Below are 23,918 nucleotides of genomic sequence, written 5' to 3'. Positions count from 1 at the left end.
AATAACTACAATTAAACAAACAGATCATTTTTTCAACATCTTCATCACATTTGCAAGATAAGTAGACTCTTATCTGAGTACTATCTATATTCTTAAATAATGTCTCCTTCTCTCACAGTGAAAACCTTTTCCAACTTGTTGACAAGAATGATTGTCTCCTCCACAGATTAAATCATTATAAAATCATAGAACAGTTAAAGTTGGAAAAGACCTTAAGGTTATCTAATTCCAACCCCCCTGCCATGGGCACGGATGCCTTCATGAAGTATTTTTAGGCATTTCTCATATTTCAATTTTTTTGTGTCCTGTCTGCTTCTACAGAATTTCTAGATTTGCTCTTCATGAAGAACAGGATCCTGACAGTTCTTTTTCTAGCTGCTGCTTTTTCCTGAAATGGTCTGGACTTTCTGCATAATTTGTACAAAGCTCTCCTTTCTATAAATGTGGTATTTAGTTCTGTTTTAGTAAAGCTGAGATATACAGATGTGAGTTAAGAGAGAAATCCTTCATGTTCTTCAGCTAAAATAATGAAAGCCTGTCTTGAAACTACTAGAAAGGAGAGAATATTGTCTTTATTAAATTATGAAACTGCAAGTAATGACAGATAAATGCAGATGAAGCAGTCATCTTAGAAATCCTAACTGGCAATCAATAGAGATGTTATTCTAGAATATTCATCCTAGGCAGTGGGAACAAGTAAAGTGGTATGTTTATCACACTTGGATTTTGATTGATTCTATTGATTCTAGAATAATAGAACAGAAAAGAAAGGTATGCTTTTACCATGCTTAATGTAGCACTTGGGGATGTGTTTCCATTCTTTGCTACCAGACTTTTTGTCATCTATGGAAAGCACTTAAGCAGAAAGTTATTCTAAGCAAACAAAGATATTCATGCATGCATGTGTGTATATATATATATATAAATGTAAATATTTATATGTGGTTATATACAGGCAATCAGAAAACTACAATTTCATATTTTATGTTAATGAAATGGTCTTTTATCTCTAGATCACAGGATTAGATGTATGCAGGGAATATTCTTAGCTGAAGACTCTGAATGAAGGCTGCTACAAAGCTGATGTGGATATACTGCATTGGTTTCAGTCAGCTTTGCACAGAGGCAAAACTGTCCTGTCACATTCAATAACTGCTTAAATAATGAGAACTCTTTTTTTTTATTTCCTTACAGAGCCCATTAGCAAAAAATTTAGACGCAGACTCCACCTCTGAGTTTGGAGTCTGCCTGTTTAAAATGATTTCTCCTCCCTTTCTGATAACAACCCACAATTGTTTAACACTCCTGTAGTACTTCTTTAATAACAGCAAATTTACCGAAGGATTAATGTAAAATTTTCCCTGAATTACTGAATTTACTGTTACTTGGGGTGTCTTCTATTATGAGTGGAAATTGCAAGGAGACACCCTTTTAGTTCCCTGGCAATGCGTATGTCACAACACCCTTTAGAAAAACGGGGAGAAATTGACTGTGGATTCTTCTGTACAATAACAAGAAATTATTACAACATAACAATGTTTTTCAGATTAATTTGAAAGCAGAATTTGTTGTGATTTAAACTGTGAAAAGAAAATGAGTTCTGAAAATACTTCTTTATGCCCTTTTCTTCTAACAGCCTAATTTCTTGGAAGGACTTTCTAATCAGTGTAATCTGGTGTGACTTCATTAACTCACCATTCCAAGTAGATAGTCCAATATTTTCTCTTGATCAGCAGTAGTAGATAAAAATACTAAACTTCTATTTCTTTAACTGCAGCACCAATGTCAAGCATGTGAATTTAAACACAGTAATACAAACGCCAGCATACTGCAGGTGAACCCTGTGTACTCCGGAAACAAAGTTAAAAAAAAGAAACTTAATACTCCAGTACAAAACAGTTACACTTACTTAGCAAAAAAAGCTATAACCACCTTGTTAACAATGACTTTGTGCAGTTCATTTGAAAATATCTAAGAATAAAAAGCAATACTGACTAAAGCTATGTAAAAATCCTCAGCAAAAGCTCTTATCAACTTATTCAAATAAAGTAGCAAATTTATACCCTTTTACAAACTGAATTCCTGGGAGTTTTCTGTGGTTTAGAAGACCATCCAGTATGCTGTAACTTTGGACATTGTGTGGTTTATTTTTATAGTTCTCAGTTAGTAAATGCTGACTCTTTGTTTCAAAATAATACACTTGAGATTTTAAGATTGTTTTTTGATGAGTACAATGTTTGGAAATTATGCAGTGAATTTCAAAGCACTTCAGGAACATGGTATTGTCTCTGTCTGAATTGCTGCAAAGATTCACATTGACTACTGTCAGTAGGCCTGGACTTTTAACTTGGCCTAAATTTAAGGATATTCCCATAAAACACACGAGTCCAGACCTTGTAGTTTGGTTCATATGCAGATATCCTCATGCTTACAGAGCTCTGATTAAGTCAGCAAGGCCAGACATAAGCACTAATCTTGTGTGATTGGATTACTGGATTGAAGCTGCGATTTGTCCTACTGAAGCCACTTCAAGTTACTTACACAGATAAATCCTACTCTCAGATTTCTTTTCTTATTGATTACACTTTCTGAAATGAAAAAAAAAAAAAAAAGGAAACCCCAAAACCCCACAAAAACCTTGCTTGCTTTCTCCACCTTTTCAATGGACTAGTACACTGTCTAGTTCTGCGTTACCAAGTTTATGTAGGACTGGAAGGACAACAACTCTGGGGAAAAATAGTAAAAGTGTTATTTTCCTTTTCCATGAAACAGATGTAAAATACTTGTGATTTTTTATTTCTTGTGAGTCCATTTCCAGGCCTTATTTAATGCCATCATCTCGCAGGATCAGAGATATTTGACAGAATTCCTATTGTAAAGGAAAATCAGATCCTATTTATATTGCTTCTTGTCTCAAGCTGCAATTCACATCCTCTCATGTTTCTGACAAAATGATCTATCAAAATTAAACCAGAATATGTTCAAAGCATTTTTCTTTTTTTCTTGGTTGGTCTCTCTTTTTCATGTTAGGTTGAGAAGAGTCATCTTGGGTATATCAGTGTCTATCACAGCTAGAATATCTGCTAGGAAGCAGAAGTGCAGCTCCCTCCAAGGCAGATCAACTGCTGGATTTAACATGTGAGTAACAAAGATTTACCAGAGGTATATTCACTGATAAAAGCATTCTTTTATAGTAACTATAGTAACAATAGCAATATACAAAATGGAATCAAACCTTTGGACAGTGCTGTTTCAATAAGAGCCTTCAGAAAAAGCACTTCCTATGTGAGGAAAGCGAAACTGCTAAATAATCCATTCAGAAACAGCAACAATGCCTGATGGATACTTTATGAAAATATATTAGAATTAACTGTAAAGTAGCAAAGAAGATTGATAAACTGTCTGTAACAAAACATCCAGTGATGAAAATCTCAACAGCCTTCTAGGTTGCTGCCATTGGCAAGAAAGTAGTTCAGCTAAACAAAAGGAAATCAGAAGATACAGTTACAAACTATGAACCAATGATTATGAACCAGTGAGGAAATGTGAGGAAGATCTCTGAAAATGATGTTTGACAGTGACAACACAGACCAGACAGCTTTTATTTTGACCAACAGATTTTTGGGAACACAAACTGTAGATCAAAGTGAAGGACTTGAAACACGCTCCAGTCTGTACAGATGTTCTCACTCAGAAAGCAGCTAGAGGGACCAGAAGGTAAACGAAGGCTGTCCAACTTTGAAAAATGTTTGGATTTTCATTCTGTCTTGATAAGCAAATCCATTTTTTTCAGCCTGATAGAAAATTCAACATCTACAGACATGACCTAAAATGACAGATACCTGAAAATGTACAAGCACCTTAGAAAGGTGCTATACAATAATCATAAAAATATTTTTTGTTTTAATCTTAAATGCTTTTATGTCAAAGGAGGGGAGCAAAGACCAGAAACTGGAAACATTGTTAGTATTCTAACTCTGGAGCAGATCATACATGCTTGCAGGCAGCATGCAATACTTGGAATGCAAGGCTAAGATCTGAAAGGCGATTCGGGAATCTCTCCTGTAGAAAACATTTTTTTTATTATTATTATAGAAAGCAAGACAGGATTACTGAGCTCAGAAGGGTTATTTGTGAATAACTTCCAGCTAAAGTGATTAAGTGATTAAGGGCTCCAGCGACTAGCCAAAAAAAAAAAAAAGAGCATCCAAAACATCCTGCTTGTCATTGCTGCTGGCTTTTTGTTCAATGAGGTGAGCATTTGTCTTGTGTTGGTTTTGGTCCTCTGCCCTTGGTGATACTTTTAACAATTAATAATACTTGAAAGAATTCCAAAATGTGTGGGCTTTTTCTTTTTCCCTTTGAACTTTGAGCTTAAAGATAAATAAAGGAGTATTTTGGTATGTCTAGAAAATATTTATGATAACAAATAGATGTAGTGCTTCCTAATGGTCAAGAGACTTACAATGTGCTTTTTACAAGCACACCACAGTCCTTGATAACAAGAACCCCACCTAATATTTTATTTTTTAATTGAAGGTGAAACACTGCACCTACTTTTAAAAAATCATCTCCTTAGAAAATGTGAAATGTGATCATCTTCAGCAGAATCTTTGATATTCGTGTTTGGCTAGAGATTTTTTTTTGGTTTTTTTAACTTTTAAGCTGCCCTTTTATCTGCCAGAAAAGGCAAGAGCTAAGAAACACACTGAAGAGGAGAATGTTGTGATGTTTGTGATGCTAAAAGGTTTCTCTGGCAATCTTAGACTTGCATAGAGAAAATCTGGGCTCCTGTACAGATGAGCTGCTCTCATAGAATCCAATAGTACGAGATAAACAAAGACAGACTACCACAAAATCATAGACCACCACCTTGAATCTGACTTCAAAATGCTTCAAATCCTAAACAGATCCAAATTTCTTTTTGGATATGCACGTCATAGGCTGTCTATTCCTGACTTACTTTACAGAAGTATTCTGAGTTCCTTGAAGCTCCCCATGTACTGCAGGCATCATGTCCATTCATATAAATACACATAAACCGACTGATAAACTGTCTGAAAGTGATGACAACATAGAATCATAGAATCATAGAATAGTTAGGGTTGGAAAGGACCTCAAGATCATCTAGTTCCAACCCCCCTGCCATGGACAGGGACACCTCTCACTAAACCATCCAACACAAGGCTTCATCCAACCTGGCCTTGAACACCGCCAGTGATGGAGCACTCACAACCTCCCTGGGCAACCGATTCCAGTGTTTCACCACCCTAACAGGAAAGAATTTCCTCCTTATATCCAATTTAAACTTCCCCTGTTTAAGTTTTAACCCATTACCCCTTGTCCTGTCACTACAGTCCCTGACAAAGAATCCCTCCCCAGCATCCCTATAGGCCCCCTTCAGGTACTGGAAGGCTGCTATTAGGTCTCCACGCAGCCTTCTCTTCTCCAGGCTGAAAAGCCCCAACTTCCTCAGCCTGTCTTCATACGGGAGGTGCTCCAGTCCCCTGATCATCCTCGTGGCACTCCTCTGGACTTGTTCCAGCAGTTCCATGTCCTTTTTATGTTGAGGACACCAGAACTGCACACAATACTCCAGGTGAGGTCTCACAAGAGCAGAGTAGAGGGGCAGGATCACCTCCTTCGACCTGTTGGTCATGCTCCTTTTGATGCAGCCCAGGATATGGTTGGCTTTTTGGGCTGCGAGCGCACACTGCCAGCTCATGTTCATTTTCTCATCGACCAGCACCCCCAAGTCCTTCTCTGCAGGGCTGCTCTGAATCTCTTCTTTGCCCAGTCTGTAGCTGTGCCTGGGATTGCTCCGACCCAGGTGTAAGACCTTGCACTTGTTGTGGTTGAACTTCATAAGGTTGGCATCAGCCCACCTCACAAGCGTGTCAAGGTCCCTCTGGATGGCATCCCTTCCCTCCAGCGTATCAACCGGACCACACAGCTTGGTGTCATCGGCAAACTTGCTGAGGGCACACTCAATCCCACTGTCCATGTCAGTGACGAAGATGTTAAACAAGACCGGTCCCAACACCGATCCCTGAGGGACACCACTTGTTACCGGTCTCCAGCCGGACATCGAGCCATTGACCACAACTCTTTGTGTGCGGCCATCCAGCCAGTTCTTTATCCACCGAGTGATAACATGAGTGATTAAGACTTGATCACATTGCTGTCAGAGTAGGGTGGCTGGGTGGCAGAGTAGGTGGCAGCCAAAGATATTAGAAACCGTTACTTCAGTATGTACCCTGCAAATTCCAGAAGCAATGAGGAATCTAAAGTGAGAATCTGAAGAATCTACAGCAGAGAGAACATTGATAGCACTTTCTTAATTGTGAATGTCTAACCACATGCTGAAACTCACAGACCTTAATGGACGATTACGTTCTTTTTTCTCCTGCCCTTCCCCCACCCACCCCCTTCTTTTTTTTGCTTTCAAATGCTTGTTTTGAGGGAAAGATGCTCTCAGTATTCATCATTAGGAAAAGTAGACATGTTCATTTTGTACTCAAGGTATCTATCAGCCTTCTCTTCAGGATTGTCAATACCATTTCTTTTCAGAATAAATCCAGCACATACCAATAATATACTTCTTCAAAATATAACACAGCATCAAGGGATGGTGAGATTGACCACAAACTGTAAGTTTATTATGTCTTCTGAGTCTAAAATCCAAGTGTCATCTGACAGCAATTTTCAGAAGAAAAATCTGAAAAGTGAGGGGTTTCAGTTTTGTTTTAGTATATTTTTTAATGCTCAGCATTTAGCAGAGGATACATGTATATTCCACTCCTTTAATTTGAATATTTTATTCAGCAAAACCAAGGTCTGGCCTATCTGTTAATACTAAGGTGGTTTTAACCCTGAAGAGAAACACCCAGGATGTTACCCTCACTTACCCAAGAGAGTTGCAATTCTATGTATTTAGCATGGTTTGCTTTCCCCTTCTAAAATGAAAATCTGTTACAAGATCAGAGCTAGTAAGTTAGGAAATACCTTGGAATTAGATTGAATGTGTCTGGATTGTTAAGGTGTGTAACTAAAAAACATGCAAGAAGAATGCCTATGAATGAATATTGGTGGCTATCATGATTAAGCTAGCCTAGAGCTCAGATGATGCATTTCCAAGGCCAAGCAAAAGGCATTTAGCCCTTTTGTTCTCACGCAGGTTTTAAATTTGATTGGTATTCAGTTAACACACATCTCCCAAATTGTATCTCTGAAAAAGCCACTCACTGATGTCATATTGTCAGAAACACGATCTCTTTAAGTAGAATCTAGAATATATAAAGTGAAAAAATTGAATGAGAAGCAGCAAAACTAGCTCTGTTGTTGACCACAGACAAAAGATCATTTTTAAAAATACTTTTATTTCTGTTTTTAAATAGCTTGATAAAACTCATCAATTGGTACTCAAGAGTTCAACTGTAAACTGTTACAATACATTACCACTGTGTATAGATTTTGTACATTAACCTATTTGCAGTGACAATCCATAAGACAAGTCAAAGTCAGCATATTTATAAACTGAAATGCACTGTTCTAAGAAAAAACAATGCCTTTAACTGAAAATATGTGAAAGACTGATGTTTGACTCCCTCCTGTGGTGTAAGCGAGCAGCATCACAACAGCTTCTGGAAGCTTAAGTAGCTCTCTATATTATTCAAAAGTCTGCATTCACCTCATTAGAACAGATTTCAAGTTTACTATGGAAACTCACAAGTTAAAAAGTGTTACAGTAAATTTCTAAAGTACATACAAAGTTGTAAACATCTTTCTCTGGAACAAACAAAAATGGTTTGTGCCAGCCTCCTCCATCTCCCACACCATGATAAAAAAAACCAGGGTCAAAGACCAAGGCCGTAGACTAAAATTGTTGTGCATGGGTAACATCACAGCTTACAGGAAGAATTAAGGGTCAGCATTTAAAGTTAGTGTTAGTCACCAGCAGGTAGCAAACCCCATTTTCAAGGAAGTTCATGGAACACTCAAAGCGATGAGTCAGGCATTAAGCATTAGATTTACCTACTTTCAAGCACAAAAGCTTAAATTACATCTAGGTATTTTTATATTGGATAATACACAGAATTGACTACAGACAGAAACTTAAAGAACACCGATACTGTCACAAGTTTGGGGTTTAACCATTTTTGCTATCGGGTTTATACAAGTCTTCCACAAAGAAGGAAAGATTTGTGAAACAGACTATAATATTGAGATCACATAAAAAAACTTAATCTTTTCAAGGCAGATATTCTTTCTGGAAGTCCCTCTGGCCATTTTCTGATTTTTTAGCTTTTAAATTTAGTTCATTGTGAACAATGAAATAACCATCTGCTTGGTCTAGATCTTTTTATCACCAGTTCCAGAAAGACTAAGATAATTGAGATTTCAGAATGCAATACAGGACTAATTTCACAGTACACAACAGCAGGATTTACTTAGTGCAGGGTGGTAAAGGATAGCATTATTCTAGCACTTCTGTATTATTCTTGTTTTCACAGTATCAGCAGACTGATATCTATGTCCTAGTGTATGTGAGCTGATCATAAATATTAGTATTTTCAGATGCAGCAAGCTGTTTATTTGACATTGAATACTATTGAATGCAGCTTTTCCTTGAGGATTGGAGGCTTTGCAATTCAAGATATCAAAAGTGGATTAATCACAAACATTTAAAAAAAACCCAATAGTTTATTTTTCCCAGTTATTGACAGTGTATCACAGAAACAAGTGGCATAACACATTTTATTCTATGCACTCATAGAAAAATAAAGTTTCAAAATACTAAGAATGTTTATGAATTTTTTAGAAAGATACACCAATAATTAAAAAACAAGGAGTATTGAAGCTAGTGTAACCTGTTTAAGCTTTGACCTCAATGTATTTGATAAGCCCCAAATTCTAGCTGCAGCTTTCAGCTGACAGAGGTACTACAAATTAAAATTAAATATTAGATTTTAATCAAAGCAGCAGTTTGGAAGGGAAAAAGCAGAAATGTCACATTGACCACCTATTGCTCTGCCCAATGTACCACTTGTCATACACCCTAATGACAGACTACGGGTGCTTACATCTCTACGTGATTTCTGTCAATTTGTTATGAATAATTAATTACAGGGAAGAGTTTCTGCAATGGAATAGCACATCAGTATATGCTTATGCTGAGAAATTATGGGGGAGGAAGAGAAGGAAAATACACATAAGAACAGACCATAAAGACAAAATGAACAACTTGACAGTAAGATGGTATATTAGGAGAGTACATATGTGCTTGCTTCTTCCAAAAATTCAGTGTGCATGCCTAGAATGAGGGCGAGGGAGGAGCAAAGGAGAAAGTAAGCAAACTTTGGCAGAGTTTAAGAAAGTGCAGTTTTTACAGTCCTTAAAAACAAAACAACAAAAATACCCCCCAAAAAAATCCAAACAACAAACCCCCAAACAACAACAAAAATCCAATACTGAAAAAGCAAAAGGCTAAAAACCATCTACAGATAAAACTGTCTCATACTACATGACAATGCACACTATGATTTCTAAGATTGCACTAGCTAATATCACACTAAGTACACCACCATCTCTACTGCATTTTGCATTGTAATGTGAGAAAGTAAAAAAGCATTTGCATAAGCATTCCAACATCATACTCTGATAAAACACTTTTTATGTACATGCAGAGCTCTGTGTGCACACGTTTAAAAGTATATTTTCTTTTTCAAAGCAGTACACCATATAGTAAATTGTCACACAAGTGTACATTTATGGGAAACTACTAGGCAATTCTCTAAATACTGGATATTTTCTTACTTAATTTGTTTTCTAATGGCAGAAGTAGAACTCTCTGCTGTGTAGTGCAGGAAGAATCTGGACACTGATGCATGATATTTTAGAAAGCATGAGTTGTTTAGTAGAACCCTGACATTTTGCTTAGAAATACCCCTTTCCAACACCAGCAGCAGAGCAAGACAAGAGGGGAACTGGAAATATGAAGGCAACTCCCGGTTCAGTATAAAGGTCCTTTACCTCTCCTAAAAATGTTATTCTTCTGTACTGTAACAAACATCCAAGACAGTCTAACAGCACACTTCCTCAGAAAGCTTTCCACATCTCACTAATTGAAGCTATGACACTCCATACAGACTGGTTCTTAACTGAGACACCTTCCATCTTTTGAGATGACTTAATACTAAAACACTTTTAGGAAGAGAACAGTGGCCTAAACCATACAGCGTTTGACTTATGTATAGTTGCAAAGGACTGCTATCCTGCTGGTTCTCTATTCTCCCCCCAGACAGTAAAACCCGCTTGAGTGTTGTCACCACCAGTCCAACAGCTCTATTAGTGCAAGAACAGTGCTTTCAATTTATGGCCTCCCAAAGCTTAAAGTGCAGTATATTATGTGAGATTTTGACATACCAAACTATCCTTTACTTGAATTTCAGAAGGAATGTTCAAGATAGAAAGTTACCTTTTAGGTTTTAAGCAATAAAATTCAAGGCAAAGTACATAAACTATCTTAAAATGGATTAAATCCACTCACCTAAGGCGTATTCTTTTTATCTTATGTTTAATATACATACAATACATCAAAAAAAATATCCATCATTTTGCTTAGCTGTACTGTATCTGTATTAAAGTAGCGCTGTAGTAAGTGGTTAAAGGCCACTCAAAGCAAATTTTGCTTAAACCAGGACTGTATTAGTTGGACTGTGACAATGCAACAAATCAACATTCAAAGATCCAGTCCTGCACAGGCTTGTCATCAATAGAGACAACCCTTCGCACCCTACTGTACATGTGTTTAAGTTCTAATTTACACGTGGTTTTGTTCCAGCCCCCCTTTAAAATCAGCACAAAGAACAGGGGCATTAAACACTGGATTCATGCTTTCACACCTTTAGCTACTCCTCTTGCCTGTTAACCTGACAATATCACCACCAAGTTTACGTACAGTAGAGCAGAGAATCTTCCAGGACGAACCATTCAGCTGAACAAATAAAGTTTCGGGTAACAATTACAGGTACAGCCATGCTAGTCAGTTCTTTATATAGAACAGCATTCAGTTGTGAATCCAGGACTGTGTTTATATGCAACTTAAAAAGGCTGACTATACAGGAAAATGGTATTTCTTTACCTGTATAGCTAGTTCTAGAGATCAGGATGCAATTGCACAATGTTTTCTTTAGCAATCAACCCATAGCAAACAGGCTCCAAACCTTCACCACCTTCATTCCTCTACTCTCAGCTCTGCCAAGTGTTTTTTTGTTGTCTGTTGTATGCAGACAACAGCTTAACACTGTAAGTCAAATAAGCCAGACTTTTGGAGAAGTGGTGTTGTTTCTGGGGTTTCAGATCCACATTGCTTCAGCAATCCTGATCCACAAACACTCATGTTAATACCACTGCAAGGATGATAAGTTGCAGCAGTGGAGATGGGAGTGAATAGTATGAATGGCTTGACTAACAGGAAACTTGATGTCAAAATAATTACTTACAATATGTAATCCATTATTATTTTGAGGTTTTTGGTAATTTTGCAACAGGTAATGATGAGGTTAAGTCTAGAAGTTAAACAATTAATAAAAGCATACACCAGGGAAAAGTTACTTTTAAATTATAATAAATGGCTTTTTATCTTTTCTAACATCCAGAAGAAAAGCCAACCGATGGTGACAATTAAAACAGAACGTATCATTTAACATAAGAAATAGCATATCTTACTTTCAGGACTCAAATAAGGTTAAAAAATTCCAACATTTCTCTCCATAACACTCATAACCAGCATCTCATCTTCATCATCAAGGACTCAGTGTGTAAACACCACATTAGAAACTCTGCTGGCTTTCCAGGTGAATTCAGTTCAAAATAAATGCAACATCACTTACTCTCTTTACAAAAGGAAGCAAGCTAGCTAGCAAAAAGGATACTTGGTGTGTGAATCCCTGGCATGGCTTTCCCCTGCATGAAGTCCTTACTTTTAACTCAAGAGTGAAGGGTGAGCTGAAAATGCATCCTAATCCTATCAAACCCTCCCTCTTTAGGTAAGCCCACCTACACCAACTCTTTTGTTGAGAATTTTGGAAACAGAGTTCAAACTCTGACCTACTGCACAATGAGCTTCTCCAACTACATGCTGGTGGTATTCCTGCAATTCTTTTTCACAAGCTGCTCTATTGATTCCAACATTCTTTCTCCATTCTTTGCCAAACCCCATTGTCAGAAGTTTGTCCCAAAGCCAAAGTCAACAGGCCCAGAAATTATTACTGTGCTTTAGTGATAACAATCACTTTTTCAAGGAAAGAAAACATTATTTTAAAAAGTAGTTTATAGCGTCTACTGTCACGCAATAAAACTCAGGAGATAGTTTAAATTAGAGCAGTACCATCCTTGAAAAGGAACACTGATGAGAATTATACTGTGTTGGAGACTACCACACCTCCCCAACAGCTTTCCAGTTTAAAGTATTTTAAGGACTGGTACATTAGTTAGTGCTGGATTCAAAGAAGGAATTCAATTCTACCAGAAACAGTTTCAGTGGAAACGGTTGTAAATAGCAGCCAGAATACTCTGCTAATACAAACCCTAAAGAAAACAAAGGATCTGTGGTAAACAATCAGATTGGGTTCTAGTCTAGTGTTAATGTCAGACCTGCAGAAGTCACAAAGAGTTTTGAGATTAACAGGTTCTTTCCACTTGGATGCAGATATTCCTTACAAAAACAAACAAACAAAAAAAAATCCCTATTTTTACAACAGCCAGTTTTACTAGCAATTACACAAGTATAATTTTTACTTTAGCTACTTCTCACTGAAACTCACTGTAACCTTGTCTCCATTTTCTATTAATGTTAAAAATAGTAACTGTTAAAATCTAGTACTTTTTTACCTTAACTACTGCATACCAGAGACCTGCTAGTGCAAAAGCTAGCACCCAAATTACTAGCTGTACGATGTGAAGATTGTTAGTCACATATTGTATATTTGAAAGCATTTGCTTGTATCCAAGTGTTTGCTCTGAAGATACATGGTTAAAGTAACAAAGGAAAAAACATGGTTTCTGGTTGTTTAGAAGTCCCATAGCATATTCATTCAATGGGGCAAGTTGAATAGAACAGAGATCAGGAATTCCACCAAGACTGAACTCTTTAAGAAATGCAAGCTGCAATTCATTCTCTTTGCTACTGCTCATTTCTAATTCCAGAAACTGCACATTTTTATTAGACTGCAAATTTCCCAGCCAGAAGTATGCAAAACATACAAAGTTGTCTCCTGGACAGCGTGACCTGAAGTCTCCCGCAAATCTACAGGCTTCCTCAAACCAGCCTCGTACTGAAATATTGCTAATATCGAGACTGTCTTTCCCAGAAGAAAAAAACAGATTAAATGAATCCTTCCAAGGAGCAGCTGCACTGGAGTTCCTCCCTGCTGGTTCACTCCAACCCGGAGGCATTTCCTTGCCAATAGAAAGCAGAGGTATAGTGTTGAAGAGAGAACAATTCCTGGTGTTAAAATAAAATAACTCCTGTAAACTGCTACTGGGATTTTGAGAACTGTTCAACATGTAATGCGCATGTGTCAGGTGAAGCGCTGCCTTGTGATGACCCGGGCCACTGTAACGAACTTGTTTGTGGTGCAAGTCTTCTTTCTTCATAGTCCTAGAGAAGACGAGCACAGCTTTGCTGTCTCACGACAGGCTGAACTTGAAGAGCGTGACTGTCTCTAGGTGCAGCATACACTGCAAGCAGCACACCAAGTCACAAGTCAATGGATCTCAATATGGACCTAAAAAGAAAGAATGCAGCAAGTTATTACACCGATATCACAGGTTTTTTGTGCCCAGTACATGGAAAAATAATTAAAAAACCCCAACTTTAACATAAAGAAAATAGCAGCTACAAAGTAACAGTAGCCCAAACAGGAGTCTTCGTACATGCTGCTTGGGCACATCCAGAGGGCTGGGAAGCATACCCAAATACAAACTTTATTCTGTAGGTTCAGTTTTATCTGCTACAAACTGTCTTTTGGTGACAGGCATCCAAGTGAGTCAGCAAATGAGCAGCTGGAGAGATTCGCTCTGTAACAGTACCACTTTCCTCCACCAGCAGAAAGGCAGACTGTAACTGATTAGAGGCGTAACATCTAAGGCCAATATTAAAGCAATCTTTCTGCAAGCTGCAGTCAGACACACAACACCGGAACCAGACAACACACCATGCACAGCTTCCCAAAGGAACTGGTCAGACTGGCTGTACCGGCACAGTCAGAGGGTACTGGCTCTACTGTAGACAAATGCCAAGCCAACGTCCTTACAGGAGAACTATTAGGTACCAGATAACAAGCGAAGACAAAGCATTTTCAGCCATCCAGGTTACTAAGCTACATGTACAACTCAGCAGCCTGGCTCCATTTCAAGCTTCAGCACTGTAGGACGAGTCCCAAAAATAAAAATATGAGACGCCACATTTTGACCTCTTCCTATTTCAGCTTACATTTTAAAAGGCACAAACTGCAACCAGACTTGTCTTTCAGCACTTGGCCACTAGCCACATGTCAAAGCTTTCATTACAGCTACATTTATGAGGAGAAATAAAGTGTCCAGTCTTTGGGTGGAACAGATGCTTGCTGCGACAGCCCATAGTCTGGTTCTGTTGCCAGTTAAAAAGTAAAGCTTTTCGTTTCATCATGAAACCAATGAAACTTCAAACCCTAAAAAGAGCATGAGCTCCTAATGCCTTTATGTCAAAGTTGGTTTAGGGAGTTCAATGTCTTGTAGAGACACGCTCAAGGCAGGAGACACAAACTAAATCTGAACTGTCATTTTCAGGCAATTATATTATTATTTAAATCTACCTCTATTTCTTCCCTGCTACAATTGTTCTTGGCTTAAAAACAAACAAGCTGATGAAGGAAATTATTTTCTTTGCTCCTCACAGGGTGTCAGGGATGTGCTATCGAGGTGCACACACTCACAGGTTACTGCCGGTCTGCAAGTTAACGCTGAGTTAGCAACACGAGCGAACTCGAATACTGCCCGTTTGGTGCTGGCGCCCGGAGCAGGCGGTGTAGCGGGACACTCACACATACACCGCCGTCCGGGTGAGAGGACACGTCCCACGGCACTTGGCCGTTACCCGGGGGGGAACGCTGCCGGAGGCGGCACCACTAGTTGAGGCCCGGGATCGAGCCCTCCCCCAGCCCCCGCCCACCTGCAGCCGCACGTTGAGCATCATGGAGGCGACGATGTAGAGGTAGGGGAAGTTGATGCGGAGCTTCCAGGCCAGATCGAAGAAGATGAGCAGGGTCCTGGTCAGCCCCTTGCAGAACACCCCGTAGGACCGGGCCGCGGCCGACTGGGAGAGCCTTGCAGCCAGGGCGGACAAAACCGCCGCCATATACCCCCTCCCGCGGCCGCGCCGCCCGGGCCCCGCGGCCCCCTGCCCGCGCCCGGCGCTGGGTGTCGCTAGTGGGGCGGAGCCCGGTGACGTGTTGCCGTGCGTACCCGCCGCACAGGGCCAGACGCGCTGACGCCCCGCCCAGCTGCGCATGCCCAGAGGGGAAAGGGGGGGCAGCAGGCTGCGCCGTCTGGAGTGTGGGGATCACGCTGGGGCGGAGTGCGGGAAGGAGCCGCTTCCCTCAGGGCTCTCAGCCCCGCGGCGCGGCCCCGGCTGGCTGCTCTGCTGTGGGGCCAGCCCTGCAGTGCTGCAGTCGCCCGTGGAAAGACGTTGTGAGAGTGCTGAGCTCCGCTTCCGGTTGAGGTAGCACCTCACAGGGGGAGGGGACGCCCGATGGCTTGACCTGGGAGTGTGCTATAACCGGAACAACAATGGGCCATCGATACTGATAACGATTTCTGGGTTTGGGAGGAGGTTTGTAATGTTTTTTACAAAGGCTAAAGTGAATTTAAAATACGCTGGTCAAGTACAGATTACATGTAAAGTTTCATTTCCCTACCTCTTCCCCAAACTGTTCTATACAGTTTCCGTTCAACCAACTTTTAATAACTAAAATAAAGCAGAAAAATAACTCCTTATAAAAGTCCTTCTTACTGCCACAGAATCAAGCAGGGGCACAGAGAAAGAATAATCCCAGAACAAAACCGGGCACCTGCCCAGATTTTTTCTGTGATCCTTTTGCCTATAATCCATCAGTAGCATAATAGAGTGGAAAATCCTGGAAAATCCTGTGTGTGTCTGGAAACTGTGAATAGTTCAGTTAAGGAAACTACAGGCACTACCTTGTGCTCTTGGGAATGGGGCTATTTTAAGGATAGAGGGTGTTTCCAGAACTTACCCCTGCCTGGTGTCAGAAGGGGTAAAGCATGGTTTTACATGGCAGAACCAGCCAGTGAAACTATCCCTAATACAGTTTTTAACCCCACCAAGTCTCTGGACAGACTTGAAGGATCACATCTGGATCTCAGGCCTTTAGATAGCTCCTTAGCATGAAAATCCCTGATCTACTTAACTTCAGATCCAGTTCTCCAGATACTGCAGGTCATTGCTGTAAGGTCAAGTAGGGCTGAATTTCAGGCTGTGGACTTTGATGTTCTCTTGGAACTAAGATTATTCTACTGATTCTTACAAAACAAAGCACTAACCACTCATTCAGATTAAAAATGTTTCAAAAAGAGAAGTATCTCCAAAGCTGGTTTCTCAAGAACTTGTCCATCTTCCACAGAGTGTTCTAGAAGAAGCAAAACTCTTCAGACTGCTCTTTAGCCACAGACTTCTGTCAGTTCTTCTAATCACAGACGAAAGATCCTCTCTGACACCGGGATTAATCTGTCCATGATTTCCCATCTTCCATGTGCCTGGGTGTCTTGAGCCTACCTGTACTATTCCAAAGAGGAACAATGTCAGAGGATGTTATCTGCACTGTTTTCATTATGGAGAACTTGAAATAACAGCTCTCAATGTCCCCATGAGTTCATCCAAAAAGTATCCTTCGGGTTAATGTTACAGCAAGTTACAGAAAAAAAAAAAAGCCAGAAGCTATGAATATTTTCCATAAACTCCTAATTCCACAGTGTCCTAACCTCTGTCAGTTTCCCCAAACCAGGTATAGTGCTTCTGCCAGTGGAAAAGTAATATACACAGCAGTCATTTTACCACTGTGTGGTGTCCCCATCCTCCCTTCTACATCAGCTCAGCACGTCTGGTTTGTGAACAGTGGAGCTCTTTTTTCTCCTCATCTTAAGTTTTTAATAACCCTGTTAGTACTGGAGGCACAGGAACTGAGGTGTATCCAGGCCCTACACTGGAATTCCAAGGTAATTCAAATTCCCTATTTGGGAATTCCCTATTTTGGAGCTCCCAAGGTAATTCAATATTCCCTATTGAAATTCCCATATTCAGTTCCCTCCCTCTGTGAGTACTGAGAACATCTCCTCAACAGCTAAGCACAAATGTGATTTAGCTGCCTCAGGATATTTAGCAGCTTTCCATGATTAATTTGGAATGCAATGTGATACACAAAGGTTACATCAGGAAGCTGATTAACTTGTATCAGTAGATGTCTGCCAGATGCTCATCAGTTCTGGCTCATGTTGCACATTGAAACAGATGTGACACAGTGTCAATTTTAAAATCTTCATAACCATGAATTACTTTTTACACTTGAGTAGGCAATATAATTAATAAATTAGGTCATAATAACGGGTTAGCTTTGGTATTAATTTGGATCTAATTATTTAATTAAATAGTGAGATTGATAAAACACTCTTTAGCTTTCCAACAAAGAAAGTAGAGGATAATGCAACTGAATACCAATTGAAAAGATTCACCAGATTTTATCACGTCCAGATCTGGAAATTAGCTAATTATTTTGACAGTGTAAACCTTAAAACCATCCCACACTTCCTCCTTTGGTTTCAGCTATGTAATGGTGGTAAATCAATTTACAATTTAGCCAGAAGTTGCGGAAGTTCAAAACTACTGACATGCCTTTTGTGGCTAATGGCTGCAGAGATCATTTTCCATCATTTTAATGGCATCATCCCATTTTTGCTTCCTAACTCTGACTTGTCTGTCTCTGTTGCATCAGACAAGCACATCCTCATCTTTTCAAGTCTTTTCATGTTTTATTTTATTTTACCTAAAATTTCTTCTCAGGCATTCAAATATTCCTTTATTCAAAGAAAAAAATATTAATCAATAAGAAATTAGTTAACATTGCTGAGTTGTTACATTTTAAAATGTCTTTTTCAACATATATCCATTATATTTCAAAGTAGTTCCTTGGAGATTTATGCAAAGATTCCTCTGTTCTCCTTCAGGGCTCTTAACTTACCATACTTCCAAAAGAATAAAAAATTAGGCCCTTGATGTGCCTACCACATAGACCACTGTTATCTAATTGTGCTCCCCTGTCTGCTCTCCACTTGGAATAGATTTATTTTGGGAAGGGACCTCTCTCTTTGCTCTGGAGCGTGACACAGAACAATTCTTACACTTGCAATCAGGTCTCCAGGGCTCTCTGTAAGAACTAATGACAACACAGATAAACTATGAGCATTTTGTATTTAAATGAGACAGAGCTTGGTGTTATTTATGCTTACACCTCTTTTTCTGGGGCCTTTTTATATTCATTGCTATGTTTGCAAAAAATGATTGATAAAATGATTGCAAAAGACAGAGATCGTAACAGTAACTTGAAAAAGGGGAAAAGCCGAATACTTTAAACAATAAAACATTTTGTTCCCTTCAGTTCCTATGATCTTCTGTACTTTTTTGGACTCGAAGATCAGTTTAAAAAAAGCCAGATGGTTCCTAACAAACCCCTTCTTGTGAGTGGGTTTTTTAGGACTGCAAGGAAACTTGTCACTAGCTATAGCAGGCTGTTTGCTCATGCCATGCTTGCCTTCTCCAGCAGTGATCTGCCTTGGCACTCTGGAATCCCAGGCACCCTTCAGAGAATTTATTGTCCCTGGTGACAAAGCATTCAGTTTATTCTTAGTTTGGGATGATGTCAAGCTTAGAGCCTCCTCTCTCCAAAATCTTTCAGAAAATTAAGTATATGACATACTTTTGATTCTAACAACAAGGTTTTGGCAAGTTACAGGTAGATGCATGGAAGGCTGTTGACAATATGAACAATTCTTGCAGAAGCTATTGAACACAGGTTGCACTGAGAACTGTTGGTACCCTAACACAGGCCATATTAAAAAGGCACAAGACATCACTGGAACCAGTATTTTTTTGTCTGTTTAATAAAGGCAGGATCTAACATTAAATCAAAGTACCAAGCTGCCAAAAGTAAGCAGAAATAACAGTCACCCAACTGCGTCTCTTGGTAAAACAGAAATAGGTGATTGACCAATGTCACCACTAACCTAGACTGTTTTGTAAACAGGAGATCTCTATATTTAGGAAATGGAGAATAAATCAAACATTTTGTTTCAGGAAGTATTTCCCTTCACAGAAATAGTTAGTAGCTTATCAGTGTACAGTCAGTTGGGGGGAAAGTAATTTGTGCTAAACTATTTTGTACTAATTTATGATATTTCATCCCCTTACAAGTTTTTCAGAATTTCTACAATAGTTCCAGTGAGGAACTGATTCCAGAATATATCATCACTTTTTGATAATTGTCTTATTTCTGTAATAGATGGACATTTCTTTGCTGAATGCTGACCGTGCTACATGAGAAGCCGCTGATTTATATGATTCTATAATTTTAATTTCTGGCTTTGATCCAACATGATTTTTGAAGCTGTCTGGTTATTGGCTTGCAGCATGACAGCAAGAAGTAGGCTCCACAACACTCTATCTGTCCCCACGAAAACTGACCACAAAAGACTTGGTTCTTTTAGAACCCAGCTCCGTTAAAAGTCCGTAAGCATGTCTGCAAGCCTGGAGCAAAAGAAACACTAAATCTTTCTAAGCAAACCAAGTGGCCAGATCAAAGCTTGTAGCCTTCTGTCTTTACTCATGTGAAAAACGATTGGACAGCAGAAGGCAGTAAAACTAGTAATGTTGAATAGGCTTATGTAATGGTCAAACCTTTCTCCTTTGTCTTAATATTTGAAGGCTCAATTTCTTTGAAATGTTTGATATCAAGAGATGTGGAAGTTGAAAGGAACTTGCAGCTTACACATCTGTGTACATCTGTGTACTTCATCAATGCCTCACCTCAGGGCATGATATGATCCTTACAGTTATAAAAAGGCTTATTCCCATATTTCTGCTGAGGTAGTTACAGCAGTAAAAAACTGAAGTGACTCAGAGAGGGCTCAGGTCCTTGTTTATAAATATATAATGATGTCTCTATTCCAAAAATCTTACACCATATAGAGGGATTACTGTACGTAGTCCTGCTGCCTTCAACAACAGCTCTCACTGTAGTAAGCACTGTCTGTTACTGGTTGCTAAACCTGAGGGTAGACATAAGTGAATGCAAAGCCTTATGTGTTTTTTATGACTGAAATTCTTGACAGAAGAGAAACTTATCAGAAGCTACCTAAATAAAATACAGGACTTGTTTCTGTTGTGTATGTATGCCAGCTGAACCACCCATGCTACTATCACATGAATGTGCTGCATTTATTTTACAATGCTTTATTATTAATGTAGAGATTTATATTCTAACATTTTATGTTTATGCTCCTTTAATCTGTTCTCTCTGATGCAGCAATGCTGACATTTAGAAGTTGTGGTTCCCTTTTTATTGCTGCCTTTGGTTCCTCTAAAGCAGACTGAGCACTATATTTGAACAGCACACATATCACATGGCAGTACAGGGGTATTTTTTCAACACTCAGGAAACTCATCATACCAGAAATGTCTGCCAGGAATATCCAGAAACTGCAGACCGTTACTTGTGGATTATAATATTTTCTAACATGAATTTTATGTCACAGTATCTCCCCAACTCAGTGAAGATACTCTGAATTTCCTCCACAGCAATTGTGTCACTTTCCTACTTAAAACTGTGTGCTTTATTAGCTTGATAAAGACATGTAACTAAAGATTTGAAAGATCATTAAGGGAAAAACTTCAGAATCTCAGGCAATTGAGTGTTGGGTGTGAACCTTTGTGCTAGCTACTATCCAAACAGCTTGAATAAGTAATACTTATTTAAAAGTGGGAAGGCATAGGGGTCAGTGAGAGACAGGCCACAAAGGCATGTAACACACGGGTAGAAGTAGAGGCCACAAAAGAATTTTGGATGCCTAGTGTTGTGCATTAAGATTTCTTTCTACCGTCACTATATCCCTATTATTACATCATTAATCACCTGACTTTTACCACCAACTCAAATTAGGATAAAATCAAACATTAAGTAAAATTTTAAAGGCAATTCTTTTACCTATTTTAAGATGAAAAGCATCTGGAAACCTTGTTTTTCTCCAGTAAAGAAATCTCTCTTCAGTTGTTTGGGGTCTTTTTGCTTCTGATTCTAATACAAATACCTAATGGGAGAAGAGTGCAATATACTGAAAACCATAATTTGCCCTCCCACACTTTGTGATACACCTTTGCTTCGTCTAAAATTGTCTCTTGCACTTCAGTCCAACCCCTAGTTTGAAGTGGCTGTGAATTATTTGCCCCTAAAACAGACTTTTTTCCCCCTGAAACAGACTTTTACTTTTGACCTAGATACTGGAGCATGGTGTTTCCTGAAGGCAACTGAACTGACTGGTGTCAGCAGGAAGTGTCATTTAGGAGTAGGAGAATACACCTATGAATCACTCTTCGGTGTTCTGTTTGTTTCAGTGACATGCTTCCCTGTATATACAGTGTGTATAGTGTCCTTCTCTACTTCTCTGTGGCTTCATTAATGAGCTAACATGTTAAAGAACACAGTAATAGTCTGGGATGAAAGATTCTATAACCGTGCAAATAATTACTGTCACCGTAATGTTGATAGTCTGTGTCAGGGTGAGCAGAAGTTTGGTTATTGTTACTGCCATTCATTATTTTATTTTTACATACTCCACTGTGTAGTGCATACTGTAACTATTCTATATACAACTCAGCACTGCAGTCATGTCTATCAAACTAATATTTTTCCTATTGTTACAAACTTCTCACTCCTTTGTTCTATCTTTCATATTGTTCTCTTAAGTTTCTTTTCTAATGTTTCAGTATGTTCTCTGTGTTGATCTCTCCTCTCATTCTCACTGAAAAAAAAATACCTGCAAAGAGTGTTAAGCATTTGTAGCACCATATTAGCATTTAAAAACAAATACACTACATACTAGTGAAACAAAAAAGATGCAAGAATAAAGTAAAATGTAGTGAAATATAGTAAAGTTTAATAATGGAATAATTAATACAGCATGTCTTCTAAGGAGTGTACATACAAGTAACAATTTGTCTTCCAGGGCAAATAAGAGTGATATCAACTAGGATTTCAAATGGAAAATTCTGAACAGTTCCAAAAGGCTCCTTTTTATCACATATGAGGAAATAAATATTTACAAATGCGTGGGAAAAAAATGGTATTAATCTGTTACCATCATCATCTATCCAAACTCTAATGTTGTTTTTAATGACTAACAATAAATATTTATCTAGGTATTTTCTAATGTTGGCAATTTATACCCAGTTGGGTATCAGGTTGTAAATTTAAAACATACTCAAAGCATACCCTGTGTTTTAACCTCGTGGTTTTTTGACAATGCAAAAAACCAATTGATCCCAACAGAATAGGATGGAGGAGCACTAAAAAGAACATATATAAAGAGATATTGCTTGTCTCCTGACAGGATCATAAAAGCAATTTGTGCTAATGTTTTTATCTATTACAGCCTTCATCCTTGTCTTTGTACACTGTTTTGTAATAATATTGTAAATTTGTTAAACCTCTTTTTAATATAAAACCCTCTGATCATCCATCTGGTTTACACTGGATGAAAAAGAATCAGTGGAGGAACAAGCAGGTGGTGGGAAAATAAGAAGCAGTTTTACACTTCCCTTTAATCTTCCCATGTTCTGCGTCTCCCCAGGACCACAACATAAATTAAGACAGTCTTCACGTCTGCTCTATTTCTGTGCGGTATCTCAAAGGCCCCAAAAGCTGCTGTAGCAGCCAGGAACAGCATGAGCACTTTGATACTGCCCACCTCTCTTCCACAGCTCCCGGCTGCTCTGTAGAGAACAGTTGCCAGGTCACTGGCAGCAGCTGAGTCTTGGCTTTAAGGATATTTAGCTTGAATGACAAGTCATTTCAGCTTCCATCTGTATGAGGTAACATGGACATAGAAGTGTTGCAAAAATAGCCTTTCAGTTCACAGTGATAGTTATGATGAGTTCCTCACTGAAGTAAAATTGTGCAGCAGAAGAAAAAGGGAAAACAGTAAATACCACTGAATGTTCTGTCCACTGATGAGGTGTGGTACCAGAATAATTTAGAAATTTTCTGAAATTAATAGGAGATCAAATCCCTAGAAAACCACCCAGGATGGTGCACTGCATCGATTTCACTGAATCCATCATCACTCTGCAGAAGCAGCATGTGCATGGGCCCTTTCCTCACACTTAGTCTCTGCAGTGGATAGCAATGCAAACAAAGGAATAGCAGTCATGTGCATTGGCTTGATCAGAAGTTTCTCTGCAAAACAGAATTATAGCAAGAACTAACTGTAGAGATTAAAGGACTGATGAGATCATTGGACCTGCTCTGCTTCACTTTTACTTATTAATGAAAATAACGGTTTTGCTTAAGGAAAAAGGAAACCAAAAGCTCTGTGTAGCCTGAGAGTCTCTGGGCTGCTCCAACTTATGCACTGATCACAGTGCATAAGACTGTGCTCTGAAGACTGGGAATTGATCTGGTCTCAAACTTGCCAACAGTTATCTAACGTCCTAACACATCAGGAGGAGGGAGGGTAGCATGTGGATCTGTCGATGAGGGAGATGTTCTGGCTCCACAGTGCTGGCATGCTCAGTGAAGGGGACTGTCCCGTAG

At 38.9% G+C, this 23,918-nt stretch overlaps 1 protein-coding gene and 1 long non-coding RNA gene across 2 annotated transcripts; one reads left to right on the top strand and one right to left on the bottom strand.

The window, feature by feature from the left end:
* The first annotated feature begins 3,401 nt into the window (after positions 1-3,401).
* Positions 3,402-14,826, top strand: LOC136016723 (uncharacterized). The gene is made up of 3 exons (XR_010613677.1): positions 3,402-4,253; positions 6,571-6,650; positions 13,210-14,826. It is a non-coding gene; the product is annotated as an uncharacterized LOC136016723 (long non-coding RNA).
* On the bottom strand, positions 7,360-15,709 carry SMIM10L3 (small integral membrane protein 10 like 3). Its single transcript, XM_065684352.1, has 2 exons — positions 15,215-15,709; positions 7,360-13,790 (listed from the first exon to the last, which is right to left on the bottom strand). Exons 1-2 carry the CDS (start codon positions 15,551-15,553, stop codon positions 13,770-13,772), a joined length of 360 nt encoding a protein of 119 aa, XP_065540424.1. The 5' UTR covers positions 15,554-15,709; the 3' UTR covers positions 7,360-13,769.
* Between the last annotated feature and the right edge of the window lie 8,209 nt (positions 15,710-23,918).

Source organism: Lathamus discolor, chromosome 6, assembly GCF_037157495.1.
Source record: "Lathamus discolor isolate bLatDis1 chromosome 6, bLatDis1.hap1, whole genome shotgun sequence".
Taxonomy (NCBI): Eukaryota; Metazoa; Chordata; class Aves; order Psittaciformes; family Psittacidae; genus Lathamus; species Lathamus discolor.
Note: the sequence above shows the minus strand (reverse complement) of the source record. Positions and strands in the feature narration are given on the sequence as shown.

What these genes read in the sequence shown, in the direction of transcription:
- SMIM10L3 (XM_065684352.1), bottom strand. Translation starts at nt 15,553, where the DNA reads ATGCGCAGCTGGGCGGGGCGTCAGCGCGTCTGGCCCTGTGCGGCGGGT. An exon ending in TGCTCAACGTGCGGCTGCAG is followed by an intron (nt 13,791 to 15,214) that starts GTGGGCGGGGGC and finishes CTTTCTTTTTAG; the next exon opens with GTCCATATTGAGATCCATTG.